The following is a 15,829-nucleotide window of genomic DNA, read 5'->3' on the forward strand; positions in this document are numbered from 1 at the left end:
ACAAACAATCTGCATTTTACCGATATTCGGCATCCCTTTTTAGGAACTAGCAGGTGGATAAACTTACCACTATTGTAAATCTTCATTATTATAATCTTTACAATCTACCCTAAACCCATTGCAAGTGAAGAAGCTAAAATTCCAATTTCTCGTTCGCAAACTACAATTGACAATAATTTCAATAGTAGAAATTCTACCAAGCATTCCAAAGGAAAATATAAATTTTGTTTTGAAGAATATCTTAGCCTCATATTTTTCGGGAAATTCACTAATTCATGGTCCTGTTCATTGTAAAATGTGAGTGAGACACTTATTTAAAAATTAGAACTTCCTGTCATTGTAAATTTTTGTAACTTGCACTCACAGACAAATAAAAAAAAATAATAAAAAAGAAAATTGTTGAAATTAAATTTACCGTTCATAGAAAATGTTTTTGATTTGAGATTTTGAAAAAGTGTCTGATGTATTTGTGCGTTAAAACTGATGAAAAATGTTGAAAACACGTCTATAAAACAATAATTTCCTGCAAGGCAGGCAACCAGTACAACACATAAGCCCCGTATTGTGGCGCACCCTATAAAACAAAAATAATGCTTAGAACTACGAATGCGGCAGGCCGGATAAGAGACGAGTCTCTTATGAATCTAGGAGGCCGTGAAAAAAACCGATAAAATGCATAGGAGTTTGCGTTCTATAGGTTTACTGTGTTGTCTATGAAAAAAACCGATAAAATGCATAGGAGTTTGCGTTCTATAGGTTTACTGTGTTGTCTATGGTTATAACAATAGGTGACTAAAGTAACGAAGCATTTTAACCTACAGTTAACTTTAACTGCCGTTGGTGCAACCGGCCCTAAATGATGTTCATAGTGTTAGTTTCTTTGCGTATTTATCTTTTTGTATTGTAACGAAGTTACTAAGAAACGCTCCCGGTGGCGGAAAAATTCCGTTCTTTCTCCGAGCCGGTGCAGAAAATTAGCGCGGAGCCAACTGCCTTAACCGCGTCGACCGAATCCGCCCCGGAACCCGTGTTTCTTCCGGCCGACAGCACCCGGACTCCGCGCTGAGCTGAGCTCCCCCACCGCCCCAGCCGCGAGTCGCCGGCCGCGCGCAGCCCCAGCGTGGCAATAAAAGGACCGCGCCGAGCCTGCAGAGCTACAGAGTACTGTGGCCAAGCGCCTAGCGCGCCACTTTACATTCGGGAGGTCCCGGGTTCTAACCCCGGTGCCGCCTGACCAGGTGTGGGTTTTTTCAGAGGTTTCCCCACACCATCACATCGTGGTATGTCTCATATCACAGATAAGGCGAATGCTGGGTCAGTATCAACCTCTCAGTACCTACCACCTTCCTTCCGCACCCATCCTCACCGTACCCATCCCGAATCTTCCCGTCAGTGTGGCTGAAAAGGCTGAAAGCCTCAGCAGCCCGCCCCCCTTCGGGGGGGAATGAAAGATGTACCGTTTCCGTTTTTTCCTGCAGAGCTCATTCCGATCCCGATCCTCTTTCCGCTTCTAGTCTAGCTCCAGAACCGACTCCGACTCCGCTTCCGACCTAGCCGACAACCCGCGTTCTCCCTTCTTCCTGGGGGTGTATTCTTCAATCTCGATTAGTTCATGTCGCATACGACATATCTCGAACGGTTGTTGTTGCACACTACCAATACCACGCGAATAGTAGTTTATTTAACGAGTTCGTGTGTAAATTGGACTTTTTTTGGCATGATTGGGCCAGTTTAAAACGCGAATGAAACGAGAATTGACAAATGTCGCATACGACATTTATCACTCGAGATTGAAGAATAGACCCCCTGGCCCGTTCCCTCCCATTGCGGGGGAACCCCGGCTTTCCCGCTTTCCTTTCTTCCTGGCCCGTTTCCTCCCATTGCAAGGGAACCCCGGCATTCCCGCTTTCTCCATTTCTTCCTGGCCCGTTCCCTCCCATTGCGAGGGAACCCCGGCTTTCCCGCTTTCTCCCTTTCTTCCTGGCCCGTTCCCTCCCATTGCGAGGGAACCCCGGCCTTCCCGCTTTCTCCTTTCTTCCTGGCCCGTTCCTTCCCGCTGTGAAGGAACCCCGGCCATCCCGCTTTCCTTTCACCCTCCTTTCTCTCGCCCCGAAACAGGTAGAGCCAGCAGCGTCCAGGTCCGACCGGAAAGACAGTAAGTACGAGCCGCGCTCTCCTCCGACACCCGCCCGGAACACTCTTCCAGGTCACTGACACCGTCCCCGAAAGGTTCCGGCGCCACCAGGTACAGCCGCCTGCAAAAGAATCGAGCCGACCCTCTGCAAGGAAATAATCACCAATCCATATTTCGACAAAGGGACCTGACCACTGTCATAAACTCATAAATCTAATCTCCAATAATTTTAGACAGTTCGATATACGAGGGCAGTACCATTAGTTTTTGTCTTTTATTTAAACGGTGTTGACTGGCAAATGAAAAACTAGAGTTTTTATTGTGCATTTCAACGTTTAATAACGAATATATATATATATATATGTGTAAAGCATCATTACGAAGCCAAAAATGATACACTTTGCCGCTTATGCCAAACCCATGACCTACTTACGAAGCCCGAAAGTGGGCTTCGTAAAAACTCTGTGTATATCGTCTTATTTTGTTTGGTTATGTCGGAAATGTCTGATTTTGAAATTTTCCTATGGGCTTCGTAATGATGGACTGCACCTGAATATATACGGCCTTAGTTCATTATAGCTGCCCGCAGGGGGCGCTACAGTTTTTTCACGTATATAAGATATACATTTTATTGAGGAATGACCGCTTCTGTGAGCCACAGATATACCACTGATTTTACGAAGCCCCAAATCTGGCAACAATGTTTACTAGATTACTCTCGATGTATAAGTCTTGCTCAATGGTCACTTAATTTTATGAAGTAGGTACAGTTAATTTCAAAATTATAGAGTACACCTAATTTTCTACAGTGTGAAATGCACTTACATTTTTTGTCAATGATCAATGTCAATTTTGACAAACAAATTCCGAATTTAACCGAAAACGCGAAAGTGCTCATTCTTTCCAAATTAGAAGATGATCCGGACGGTAGCCCAGTATTATAACATTGCGAAGAGCACCGTGCAGAGGATAAAACAGACAATATTATGGTGTTCTAAAATATCAGCGACATTTTATGTTGTGAAACTTACCTAACCTATATAAAAAATATGACGCTCAAATTTCAAAAATCCATCTTTACATGTGGAAAAATCTGTAATAAATCGACTTCTTGATTTTTGAGGTGTACTCGATAATTTTGAAATTAACTGTACCTACTGATATTTTGAAAACGAAGAAAAAGGGTAATTGTTCACTTTAACTTATTCTGGAATTTTGTTGTGTTTCAAGGTCGCGTCAAGATCGCGCCAATGTCTTAGTATAACTAAAGGGTAAGGAAAATTCATTTGCACAAGGTTTGAATGGTGGGAAACGATCTAGGAGGACGCCCTGAGGCTGTCTAGCCAGAAAAAACGCGAAAATTCCAGAAGTAGTTAAAGTGAACAATTACCAGAAAAAGTTGCAAAGATGATAATGTATGCAAACACGAGCAGGTACTTTCCTGTTTAGTTATAAAGGTAACCGTTTAAGTAGACTTATTTCCGATTGGTCGCATATGAGTTCCTCCACGCTGTCAAACTTTTGCAGCTCTCTACATTTTTTACCCTTATCGGCAAACGAATTCCTCCAAGTATAGTCCTACAGAAACTCTAGTGGAATTCGACTTTGGTTGTAAATTTATGTTTGTCACTTATAACATAGAATTTTATGCTGCAGCAATAATCCTACTGATAAATGCTAATGAGGGTTGTCAGTTTGGGGTTCGCAGTGTTAGCTTCAGGCAGGGATGTTACAGATAGTGGTAGTTGTATTTATGAGAACGGTTATTACTAGTTAATTCTTTTATGACTACGTATTTGATGTAAAGGGGTCCCCGTTAATAAAAGTTATTGTTATTATTATTACAATTTAATTATTTACAATTGGCGAAAAACAGCTTAAAACATCTTTCCCAAACTAGGTATTAAAGTTTAGTTAGGGCAGATTAAGCAGACTTATCTTGGATTTCTGATTCGTTTTCGTGATTTTCGTCAGCAATGCACGAGTCAAGTTTGAAGAAATTTTAAGAAATCTGTGTAGCACTAGTGGTGCCGATTTGGCTTGATAATTAGAACATTCGCTTTAATTAATGCCCACAAATTTTTAACTTGATCCTGAACCAGAGACAAGTTTCACCTATGTTTTGCTCTTGCTAACATTTCTTTATTTAATATCAACACCAACAAGGTATTTTTTATCTCCCCCATTATACCGCCACATGGTGTACCTATATCCAGGAATTGGTACCAGAACAAATCTTAACAGATAAATATTGAGAACACCTTGTCCCCGTATGCCACTATACAATAATGCCTTTTTGTCTGATTTCCCATTTCTTGTTTTATGCTAGTGATAAATACGACTGAACTGTCGAAAATGTTACTAACTCCCATTTTTTTCTTCAAATATAAATAACAGTGTTTTTGATGAGACTAGGTTATACAGGTTTTTCAATAAAATCTATTTTTTATTCAACAATATAATTTACAACACTTATAACAAATTGTTAATTTTTCATAATACAGATTGAAAATGTCCCCCATTAACTACACACTTTACAATTCAACTTCGTTTGTTTACAAAAATATTTTACAGCATTTCTATGTTAATGGTACAGCAACATTGAATAATTTCTTCCTGCAGTTCATTCAAGTTATGCAGTGGTCTCCTGAATACACTATTTTTTAAATAACCAAATACTGAGGATGCAGTTGTAGCCTATTTTTAATGATTTTGTAACAAGTGCTTTGTGGTACACCAGATAAACGAGCTACAGATATCTGTGGAGTCTCTTCCACCCTTTGTCTCAAATTCTGGACTATTTCATCAGATACTGGGGGCCATTCTGATGATTTACCCTTGCTAATTGTTCCGGCTGTTAAAAATCTGTTCACAATTCGCCCAATGTGAGTTAACAAACAATCATCTTGATTGTTGTCCGGATATTTTGCCCGGAATTAATTTTTACAAACAGATGCCTAATAAGTCCACCCACCATTAATAATCTTTCAATTTCTAAAGTAAGAAACAACAATGAACGTGTTTTGTTCAACAGAATAAACCATCGTAAATAAAATAAAGCTAAAATATAACATCATAAAACATTAAAACATAACCTTCCAAATCATTCAACAGAAACGGTTTAATTTTCTGAATGATTGAGTTTGTTAATTAAATTTATTTTAAATAAATGGTCAGTATTTTAACTTAATGGGCTGAAATTTTCACGAAATGGTCAGTGTATCTGTAATCAGTGTAAATGTACCTATCTAATATTTTGACTAAATGGTCAGTTTTAATGCGGATAATAGAAGTATCATGGTCCTTATGCAAGGTTAACACAAGAAGAGGATCATGTTCCCTGCGCGAGAATAAGAGAACAGCAAGCCCTTTTTCAACTGACCTGTTAGAAATGATAGAAAACACTGATCAAAATGTTTAAAAATACCCACCTTCTAACCAAATAAAGAGTTCTCATTTAAATTGTCCTATTCTGTGTCATGTCACTTTATAAAGCTATTTGGTTCTTTTTTAAAGTGTTGCTTGTATGCAAATCTATACCCATTTAGAAGTTAAAGGTTACTTACTTGTTACAAACAGTAAAAGTGGAAAATAAATATGTACATAAATTAATATTCAAACAGGCTTTATATAACTCATCTGTAGAAGTTTTTTTTTCTATCTGGTTAATAATACCTGTTCCTATTTCAGTTAATAATAATGCTGAGTCTCCCAAGATTCTTTGCTATTTATTTTCAATATCGGGTTCGTAAGTAATAGGTAATCTACAATTTGCAGTAGGTAGGTAAGCTGTAATTATTTTCATTCTGTAAAATTCACACTTTTTTCTTGAAAAAGTAAAAGATTTATTAAACACTATATTTTATACACAAAAGGGGTAAACAGATACATATTTGAAATATAAAAAACAATATTTTTTTTAATCCTGTTCTGAAAGTGATGAAATTTTATTTTTCTCGGAAAACATTGTACACGAAAGTTTTTATGCGGACCCAATCCTTGTGGAGAAATACATCGCCATGTTTGGCTAGTAATTGATCACATTCATGTTTTTTAGGGGTTATTTTCTTTCGAATATGATTTTTGAAGTACTCGGTAACAATCTTCTTTTCATTTTCACTCCATCGGACGCGGCCACTTTGTTTTTTTTCTTTGATTTCATCAGTTTCTGTAAATAAATATAAAAATAAATTATAAATATTAAAGTAAGTGATTGTAGAATTCACTTTTGGGTTTTTTCGCTGCTATTTTTGTTCCCGATCCTATTACAATATTGTTATCTGCTTCCAAATCCAGCTCATCTTCTACTTCAGGCTGAGTTTCAGGATTCGTAGTATTGAATTGTTGACTAACATTTTCTGTATCATCTTCATCAGAATCCGAGCTGAAATAAGCATCGTTGTCCATTTCTATCTCATCTAGGCTTTTTCCTTTAAATTGTTTTCCTTTTCCCTTTTCCAACAACAAGAGAACCTTAGCTACCTTTGCTGTTTGGTAAATGTCTTGAGGTAACCTGGTCGAATAAATTGATAAAACAATTATACATTTTTATTTATTTGTAACAACTTTCGGACACGATGATATATTTTTCATAAAATTTGATATAACATGAGAGAGAATTAGTCCTTTTTACTCAAATTTATGATAAATTTAACATCCTGTCGTACAGTATTAAAGTTTAAATTACCTGTAAAATTCAGTATGGGTTTTTTTTGTGTGCCCCATGAAAGTAGCAACTTGTTCCATGTCATTTTCGTCCATTGCCATAAGCTGTAAAGTGGTAGCAATGTGTTTGCGAAATCTTGTTGAAGATAATCTAGATGGATTTTTAGCTCCACAATTCAAAGCTAATTTTCTTATAACGTGATATCCCGACATCCATTTGTCGGAAGAGCCTGGATTGGCAAAGAGATATGGATTCGAGAGTGGTACAACAGTTGCCTGTTCTCTGATTTCTAATAATGTACTAATGTATTTCTGAAGTTGTGGCGTAAACAAAATAGGTATTGGTTTAGAACCCTTGCCACCCGTAACGACTCTTTTAAACTTTTTGCTAATGATTTTTTCAACATTTGTCAACGACTCGACAAAAGCTTTTTCGTTTGTCGTATCCTGATCCTTTTTATATGAAGTTATTTTCAAATATTGTACATCACCAACACGTTTTCTGTTGAACATTACAGTCAGTGCTAAGACACATTCGGTTAAGATTTTATAATTGGTTTTCAAGTTTATATTGTTTTGTATTTCATCATATGCTTGACTTGACAAGTTGTTAACATATGTTTGAAAAGCTTGGATATCTTCGGTTAATGGAAGAGTACTTGGTTTTTCCCACTGTCTTTCTTTAAGTACTTTAAGAGCTATGCTAGAAATTTCATTGCACCAGTGTCCCTGTATTAGTCTTTTTGTATCTTTAATCTCTTGTTTTTTTATGTCCCTATTTTCCCACTTCATATTAGGTAATTGCTTTTTCTCTATAACGACCTTCAGGGCAATATCACAAACAATCTTTAAATTTGTACCCATATGTAGGGCTAAAGATGGGGATTTAAAACATTTATTCTCAGGACTATATCCACTTATTTCTTTGGTAGCCGATATTAAATCTGCAAAAATCTCTGGTTTCATTGCATCGAATAATACATCAACAGAATTGTTAATAGTCCGTAACGCTATCAGTAGTCTACCCATTTCTCTAATTTTGTTTGAAATTACTGTTGCAATCTGTTGCCGTTTGTGTTTATTTAAAAGAGATTCACCGTACATACAAATTAGCGGATCGCTTTTTGCTGCATAGCTTATTTCATCAGCTCGCATTATGGAGAAAACTTCATTTTTAATTCTATCTGATCTTAAAAAGCTTTGATTTTTTGAAGTAATAGTAGCCAAAAAATTTTGGCTTTTGGTTAGACAATTCTTTCCAGGTTCTTTTTCACTGGCAGGTTTCTGTTTACATATTTTCACATGCTTGTATAGGAGTTTCTTGGTATATTGTCCAAGGCAATAAACGCAGACAAAATACTGAGTCTCGGGTTTTGTGGAAGTCCGAACCGGATTTAAGACATTTTTTTCGGTTTTTAGATGGAAGTATCCTTGTTTTCTTAATGCTGAGACCAAGGCTAAACGTTCTTTACCTTTAGGGGGTAGATTCTTAATCTTTGTCACGTGTTCGTTGTCTGGATGATGCCTAAATAAATGCCTTGTAAAATGTGTCGTTACATCAGTGTAACAGATGGGACAAATAGTTGGTCGTTCTCTTGCAGACGGTTTTTTTAAATATTGCTGCTTATAATCCTTAAATTGGAACAGTATATGTTTAAAAAGAGGCATTGCACAAGTCGTTACTTTATTTATTTCATAAGAGTGGTACTTACTATTTTATGACATGCTACAGTTTGTTCTTCCAATTCTTCTGTTTCTGTTTCAGTACGTCCTTGTTCTGGATTTGCACCTACTGAATCATGTATTTTTTCTGTTTTTTCTTGCAATTCGCTTTCCTTATTATTAGTTAGTTCTGTCTGGTCACTTTCGTCTAAACTTTCCAAATATTTTAGCACTTTGGACTTTGTTGTTATTTCCGGTATAGTTGTTTCCTAAAGGACATTTAAAATAAGACTTGCAATTTTTCCTGCTTAAGTTAAATGTAAATCTCACCATTTTAGATACTGGAATAGAGTCATTGATTTGTTTGTCTTCTTGATAGAAGGTGAAATTCTACAAAAAATATTAAATCAAATTTATTTTCAAAAGGTAATTTTTTGCAAATCATACCTTAATAACAGGAATTACGTGTGACGTTTCTGAATTTGTGGAATTAAGATCGGATGAATGAGATGATATAATAAATTCTGAACCTGAACTTTGATAAGGTTCAGAAATAGTACCATTGTCAGAGTCCCCGCAGTCAGATGAACCTGGGTCTATGTTTGCCACTTCAACATCATCACTGGCGTAAGCTAAAAAGAGTAATAATGCAAAACATATTGTTCCTGTTAACTGTGTAAACCTGAACATTATAAATAGTTGCCTTGACTCTGTATTTTGGTTTTTATGAAAACAGATTTTAACACTTGTGATAGAACTATACCTAATAAATTTTCTGTTTACTGGAATCATTACTACAGCTTTTATACTATCTGTACCGGGTGAGTTTTCACTTACCATCAGCGGGATAAATAAAACTTAATTGTCGCAGCATAAATAACGCTTCAAAATGAGCACATTAACTATTTTTGGGGAACTAACGGTTTCACGTCAAATGGACAACAACTGATTTTTATTTGAAACAATTTCGGAATATTATATTGCAATTAATCACTCACTCTTATATGATGCTAAAACTTCAAATTGATATCTTTACATTTAATATAATTTATGCCGATGACGGTAAGTGAAAACTCACCCGGTACAATTGACACATGGTTTTAATTTGTCTTAACGAGAGCATTATGCTATGCTAAGCAGCACTACATCTTTTGACAAACTGTATTATAAGAAAACGGTAATTGAAGAATGAACGAAATCATGAATTAACACCTGCATAAATATTGATTCCCGGGCATTTCGAAGAATAACAGTTGCGAATCAGACTCGCTCATTATTAAAGGGTTAATAATGGGGCGTATTCTGTAACTGCTCCGCTAAGTTTTTTCAAGATGTAGTGTTGCTTAACATAATAATACCCTGATATCAGTTAATGCAGAACGTTAAAATGAGCCAGTAGTAATTACCTACCCTCGAACTCACTAATCCCACAAGGACGTAAAACGACATGTTGACTTGAATAAAGAAAATAATAGGAGTATAAAATATGGTACTTACCAATTTTGTTTTGTGTAGCCAATTTAACTATAAACTTACTGCGATTCATTGTCACACTTCTACACCAACAGCTACGAACATAATAGCCGAGAAGAATTTTATGGTATTCGAACGACTGTTAAAACAATGCTTAAAAGGCAACGCAGCATGGATTCCTTTAATGGGTAAAATATAAACATTTTACACAAGTGGGCTTGGTATAATCGGTAGTATATCGTAGGCTTCGTTAAAGCAGTGGTCTATGATTTTTCCTGTATACGAAATTGGCTTTCCCCTCTCGGGTTGCCCTTCATCTTCGCGCCATGAGCAAACGATATATTCAAGTTGTAAGTCTATATCTCTACAAATAGACCCGGGCTTCTGAGTGCCTGCAGTATGTACCGGGCTTGGTATCATCCATAGTACATGTATATATATATATATATATTTCTTTATTGTTATACGAGTACAATGACGTTTATTGGTTAAAAAATCGTATGAATACGAATAAGAAATAAACAAAAATAAATGGACCAAAAAGATTTTCGCTTATAATAATTTCCCAAGTGAGTAGATTATTATCGGAAATTTACACACGAACGAGTTGAATACAACGTTTTGTTGTTCGACGAATCCCTTAAAGGCTCCAATCATTCAAAATCTTTAAAATTAGTTTGACGTTTCGTTTTGACAAGTTGTGACATTTATTAAAAAACTCAAATTCTGATAGTGTCGAACAAAAAAATTTTTTTTACAACATCGCTTATGAAAATGATACTTTCATCACTCAATTTAGTGAGGAAAATAGGCGCTTGCATCACTAGTGAGGAAAATTTATTTAACAATTTACTACATTAACAATCTACTACCTACTTATTAATATAAAAATTTAAAACACTGTTATTTGCATTAATTGAAACTCCAGATCCGGAAGATTCAAAAAATAGGGGTGTAAAATAATTACAAAGAAATTTAAAATATCATGTATTGCCCGTTGAAAAATCAGGCACTTTCATCACTTATAGTGTAATGTATTATTCTACAACCGTCAAAAAAACGCGACATTTATGCATCATTATCAAGTCGCCAAGTATGTCATTTTTTGATAGATCAAAAATAGTTGTCAAAAAGTTTGCTTGGATGGTTTAATATTTTTTTTCAACAATTCAAACAAACATTCGGAACAACATCACAAAACGGATTAAAGGTTAGTTTATTCATCGTGGCACTTTTTTAAATCCATTTCGGAAAACGTCAAAATAATTTTCTGACATTTTGTTCATTAATTTGTGTTACCAACAAAACAAAAGCCTTGTCAACGTGGTTTTTTCTGACCATGACTAGATTTTTTCGCGATATTCAGCACACTATTTGTCACTTATAATTACACGAGAGCTTTTTTTTGTCGAAGTAAACTTGACATTCCAATGAGAATTTTGTTGCCTGGCAATTTAACGAAAAAAACTGCCTCTGAAAAAATTACGAGTCCGTAGGACTAAATAGATTTATTATTGTAACAAAATTTAATTTTCAATGAAATGACAATTCTTCATCAATACCAACCAAATGTCATTAAAATAAAAGTCACTATATAATTATTTTATATTTAAAAAAATTAAATTAACGAAGCCGAAATAGAAAAAATTGCATGTTACACAAGACACTTTGTCTCGTTCTTTTCGCGTTTGACAATAGACTGTCTTGTGCAACTCGTATAACAATAAAGTTAACTTAAAAAAATAATAAAGAAATTTACTATAAATACAATAATAAAAAAGTAAATATCAAATTAGATTTTCTCCAAAATAAATAGTATGTAATACAAAATAGACATTAACAGCAACCTAAAACATTCTTCTTGGTGAAATCGTGCAAATGCAATAATCCATTTTACCCAGGATTGTAAAATCTTGCCTGGCCTGGGGATTTCCGTTGGCGCTTTGGCAAATGCGACAAATAATGGTGGTCTTGTTAAAATCGCCTGCAGTGGAACCATGTAACTTGATAGAAAGAAAATTTCTTTCCATTTCTTTCTATTTGCCGCAAACCAACCGTGTAACACCAATCGTGAGAATTCGGCACAACCGATGGTGAAAACGAACGCATAGAAATAGAAAGAGCTCTCTTGCGCACTCTTGCCTCTTTCCAATTGTCCATCTTTGTCGTTCACCAACTAAATGCATATATCGTTTTCTCTCAGACCTCAAGTCTTTCTCTGGGTGCAATAAACGGAGGCTGCAGAAATTACAGATGTTGATGAGGCGTCAATTCACCGACTAAATTTTGATACAATTCTTTGGTTAGTCGAAACAATTTTCGAAATTCCCGGTTGGGCAATTCGAATGGATCAAGTCTGCTTCGCAATGACATCAACAGTCACCAACATCAAATGATAAAAAATAATTATAAAAACCCATTAACAACCGGTGTAAATTGACGTTTTCAGTTTTTATCCTAAGGATATAGTTCTCCCAGAGCTGCAGCGGTTTTATGGCAGGGTACCATTGTATAAACGTTAACAACACCAACAATAGGTTTAAACCGCAAGTACAACCCCTAATCGTAAATTCGTCCAAGTACTACCCTGTAAACTGACAGGTATAGAACGAAAATGATGATTGACAGGGGTCTGTTTATGTCGCGTATCGGCATCTCAACAGGCGTAATAATTACTATTGCCCTGCCATAAAACCGCTGCAGCCCTGGGAGAACTATAGTAGCGCACATGTTTCTTGACCCGAGCGATTCCGAACCGAGACAGAAAATGTGCTCGGTGGTCGGGCTTGGACATTTCTTTTCTTTTCTATCACCTTTCTATCTCTATCTCTATAAAGTTACATGGTTCCACTGCTATTCTGTATTCCAGAAAGCTTGATTTTAGAAAATTTAATTTCTACATTATACCGGGTGTTATAGAAGTCCACGTAATATCTAAATTTAATCACCAATATCATTTTTTCCCGAAAATATTCGATTAAAAAAAAAGTAATATACAACAAATGTTTATTTTAAAGAGTCTTACTGGTGATTAAATTTGTGGACATCCATAACATCCTGTATGTATGTATATTATAACAATATCATAATGATATATGTAATATAATAATACTGATCTACCAGATATCAACCACCAAACCTGGCCATAGGCACATGAGCACATTACACATATTAAAATAATATATGAGTTGCTATGAAATATATTATTGTGTAATGTCATATTGACGGCTATAATTATCATCTTTTGATCTTTTGATGTAGGTAACGTATAAAGTAGAAATACTTTTGAAATTTGGAAAAGGGAAGAACGATCACAGAGCAGTATTATGCTCAATTATTGGACAAATTTGACGAAACAATAATATGTTTCATATCAACTCATATATAATTTTTTTGTTCGACACTGTCAGAATTTGAGAATTTTCTCCTGTGTGAACGGATTTTGATAAATGTCACAACTTGTCAAAACGAAACGTCAAGCTAATTTTAAAGGTTTTAAGCGATTTGGAGCTTTTAAGGGGCTCGTCGAACAAAAAAACCTTGTATTCAACTCGTTCGTGTGTAAATTGGGCCTTTTTTAGCACTCGTGTGCCTTTAAAACGCTCGTTTCACTCGCGTTTTAAAATGACCCACTCGTGCCAAAAAAGGCCCAATTTACACACAAACTCGTCAAATAAACTACTATTAATATGTGTAATGTGCCTATTACCAGGTTTGGTGGTTGATACCCGGTATGTATAATAATTTATAAAAATACCTACATAAAAAAGCAGGCCCGCGCCAAACGGCTAAAATGATGATTTCCGGTAAGGAAAATGTTTCTGGCTGGGAATTCCATAATAAAACAAGTTGTCACAGGTAGTTCGGGGAAGGGTTCAGTTACCTAGATTTAGAAATTGTTTCTTGTAGTAAGTTCAGTTCTATTCAGTGTGGTTTACTTCATTGAAGTATTTCGAGTAGTGTTCTGTTGTTATAATATGCCTGGATATTCTTCGGTAGAAACCAGAGGTTTCATTGTTGGGTGCCGTGAAAATGGAATGTCTATTCGCGAAATAGCAGAAAGAGTTAATATGGCTGTAAGTTCTTTAATAAATATGCAGATGTACAGATTTTAAAATATTTTTACTCCACTATTTAGCAGTCAACAGTAAAAAGGTGGATTGCCAGAAGTCAGGACAATCTATTGGATCGTCCATTAAGTACACGAGCAAAGAGTGGCCGTCCAAAAGTCACCACTCAAGAGCAGGACAATGCCATAGTTGAAATGACAAGGGAAATGCCTTTTACCAACACTACCCAGATAAAAGAAGAACTGCAATTAAATTGTAGTGCCAATACCATTGCAAGACGGTTACATGCAAGTGAGCTGCATGCAAGGACTCCAGCGAAAAAAATTGAATTGACGGAAGCACATGCGGCCGCTAGACTAGCTTTTTGTCACGCAAATCTCGAAAGGGATTGGTCCCAGGTGATTTTCACCGATGAAAAAGTGTTTTCCACATCAGATGAGACGTCGTTGTTAAAAGTGTGGCGTCCTAATAATTCAAGATATTTGCCTGAATATGTGCGAACCACGAGGGCAAGTGGACGACACTCTTTAGGTTATTGGGGGTGGATGCATCGTGCTGGACCAGGCGAGGTGGTGCAAGTAACACCGCCTCGCTTCAATTCTAGGCGATATATAGAAATATTGGAAGAAGTGTTGCTTCCGTCTGTGAGAACCATCTACCCCGAGGAAGAAATGGAGCAAATTGTTCTGGTGCAAGACAATTGCTCCATACATACTGCACGAATAGTTCAGGATTGGTTCGAAGATCATCCTGAACTCGTCGTTTTAATCTGGCCTTCAAAGTCGCCAGATCTGAACCCGATTGAAAATTTGTGGGGACAAATGGTTTTCAATTGGAATAATCCTCCAGAACGTGTACGATTGAGAACTGTGGCAGAGTTGGATGAAAACGTAACCAGAGTGTGGGAAAATATGCGAGGGCGGGACTATTGCCAGAATATGGTAGATGGTATGCGACAACGTCTTCAGGAATGCATAGATAATAGGGGATACTATACTCATTATTAAATATCTAGTGTGTTATTAAAAATAAAATTATGTTTTAAAATCCGCTTTTGGTGCTTTTATTTTCGATTATAAGAAAACAAGTAGTGTAACATACAAATAAATATGTTCCATTAAAATTTAAATGGCCTAGTTGTTGGCTATTTCTGTTATGCACGTTTTTGTTATTGATGTTATATGTATGTTGTTCACGTTGAGTTGACAATTTCAAGGTCAAATAATTTTATTTTTTGGCTCTGTAATTATGTTTTGTAAATAGTGACATGCAGGTAAACACCGTTCACGTTGAATTAAGCATTTCTAAATCGCATTATGTTGGTTAGCTGCATGTCACTATTTACAAAACATAATTACAGAGCCAAAAAATTAAATAATTTGACCTTGAAATGTTCAACTCAACGTGAACAAGGTTTAATCAATTTAAAAACCACCACTTGTTGAATTAAGTTGGTATAGTATATTAAAGTATAAGGGGATATTAAGTTCTTTAAAACACGCGCGATTTTTCGAGCACGACGCGCAGCCGGAGTGTTCGAAATAGAGCAAGTGTTTTAAAGACCAGTTATCCACGAATACTTTACGATATATATTTTTTTTAATGTTGAATGAGTTAACATTTAGACTTCACGTTTCTCCGGTCCTCTCGGGTTGGTGATGTTTCCATGGAAAACGCGCGATGTTGTCATGGAAAAGTTCGATTTATACACGCTCAGGCGTGTTTTAAATGAGCAAAATTGGTTACCAATAAAAAAAAATTACAATTACACTAAAGGTGCTAATGGTAACTTTGATATTACTAAGATGATCGATCTCTTTATTAT

At 35.9% G+C, this 15,829-nt stretch overlaps 2 protein-coding genes across 3 annotated transcripts in view; both read right to left on the reverse strand.

Annotated features, from left to right (window-relative positions):
• LOC138126518 (receptor-type tyrosine-protein phosphatase epsilon-like) overlaps nt 1–15,829 on the reverse strand; it is a 195,700-nt gene that overhangs the window by 106,526 nt on the left and 73,345 nt on the right. The gene's annotated exons all lie outside the window — the stretch shown is intronic.
• LOC138126150 (uncharacterized) lies at nt 5,949–11,070 on the reverse strand. Of its 2 annotated transcripts, XM_069041828.1 has the most exons (7): nt 9,959–11,070; nt 8,909–9,093; nt 8,792–8,851; nt 8,512–8,730; nt 6,822–8,431; nt 6,361–6,647; nt 5,949–6,302 (listed from the first exon to the last, which is right to left on the reverse strand). In XM_069041828.1, exons 1-7 carry the CDS (start codon nt 10,005–10,007, stop codon nt 6,082–6,084), a joined length of 2,631 nt encoding a protein of 876 aa, XP_068897929.1. In that variant the 5' UTR covers nt 10,008–11,070; the 3' UTR covers nt 5,949–6,081. The 2 variants fall into 2 exon arrangements, with proteins under 2 accessions (XP_068897929.1, XP_068897928.1); XM_069041827.1 differs by having other exon boundaries at nt 8,909–11,070.

The sequence above is a fragment of the Tenebrio molitor genome, chromosome 3 (assembly GCF_963966145.1).
Source record: "Tenebrio molitor chromosome 3, icTenMoli1.1, whole genome shotgun sequence".
Taxonomy (NCBI): domain Eukaryota; kingdom Metazoa; phylum Arthropoda; class Insecta; order Coleoptera; family Tenebrionidae; genus Tenebrio; species Tenebrio molitor.

What these genes read in the sequence shown, in the direction of transcription:
- LOC138126150 (XM_069041827.1), bottom strand. Translation starts at nt 9,301, where the DNA reads ATGGTAAGTGAAAACTCACCCGGTACAGATAGTATAAAAGCTGTAGTA. An exon ending in ACCCATACTGAATTTTACAG is followed by an intron (nt 6,648 to 6,821) that starts GTAATTTAAACT and finishes TTATTCGACCAG; the next exon opens with GTTACCTCAAGACATTTACC. An exon ending in AGCAGCGAAAAAACCCAAAA is followed by an intron (nt 6,303 to 6,360) that starts GTGAATTCTACA and finishes ATTTATTTACAG; the next exon opens with AAACTGATGAAATCAAAGAA.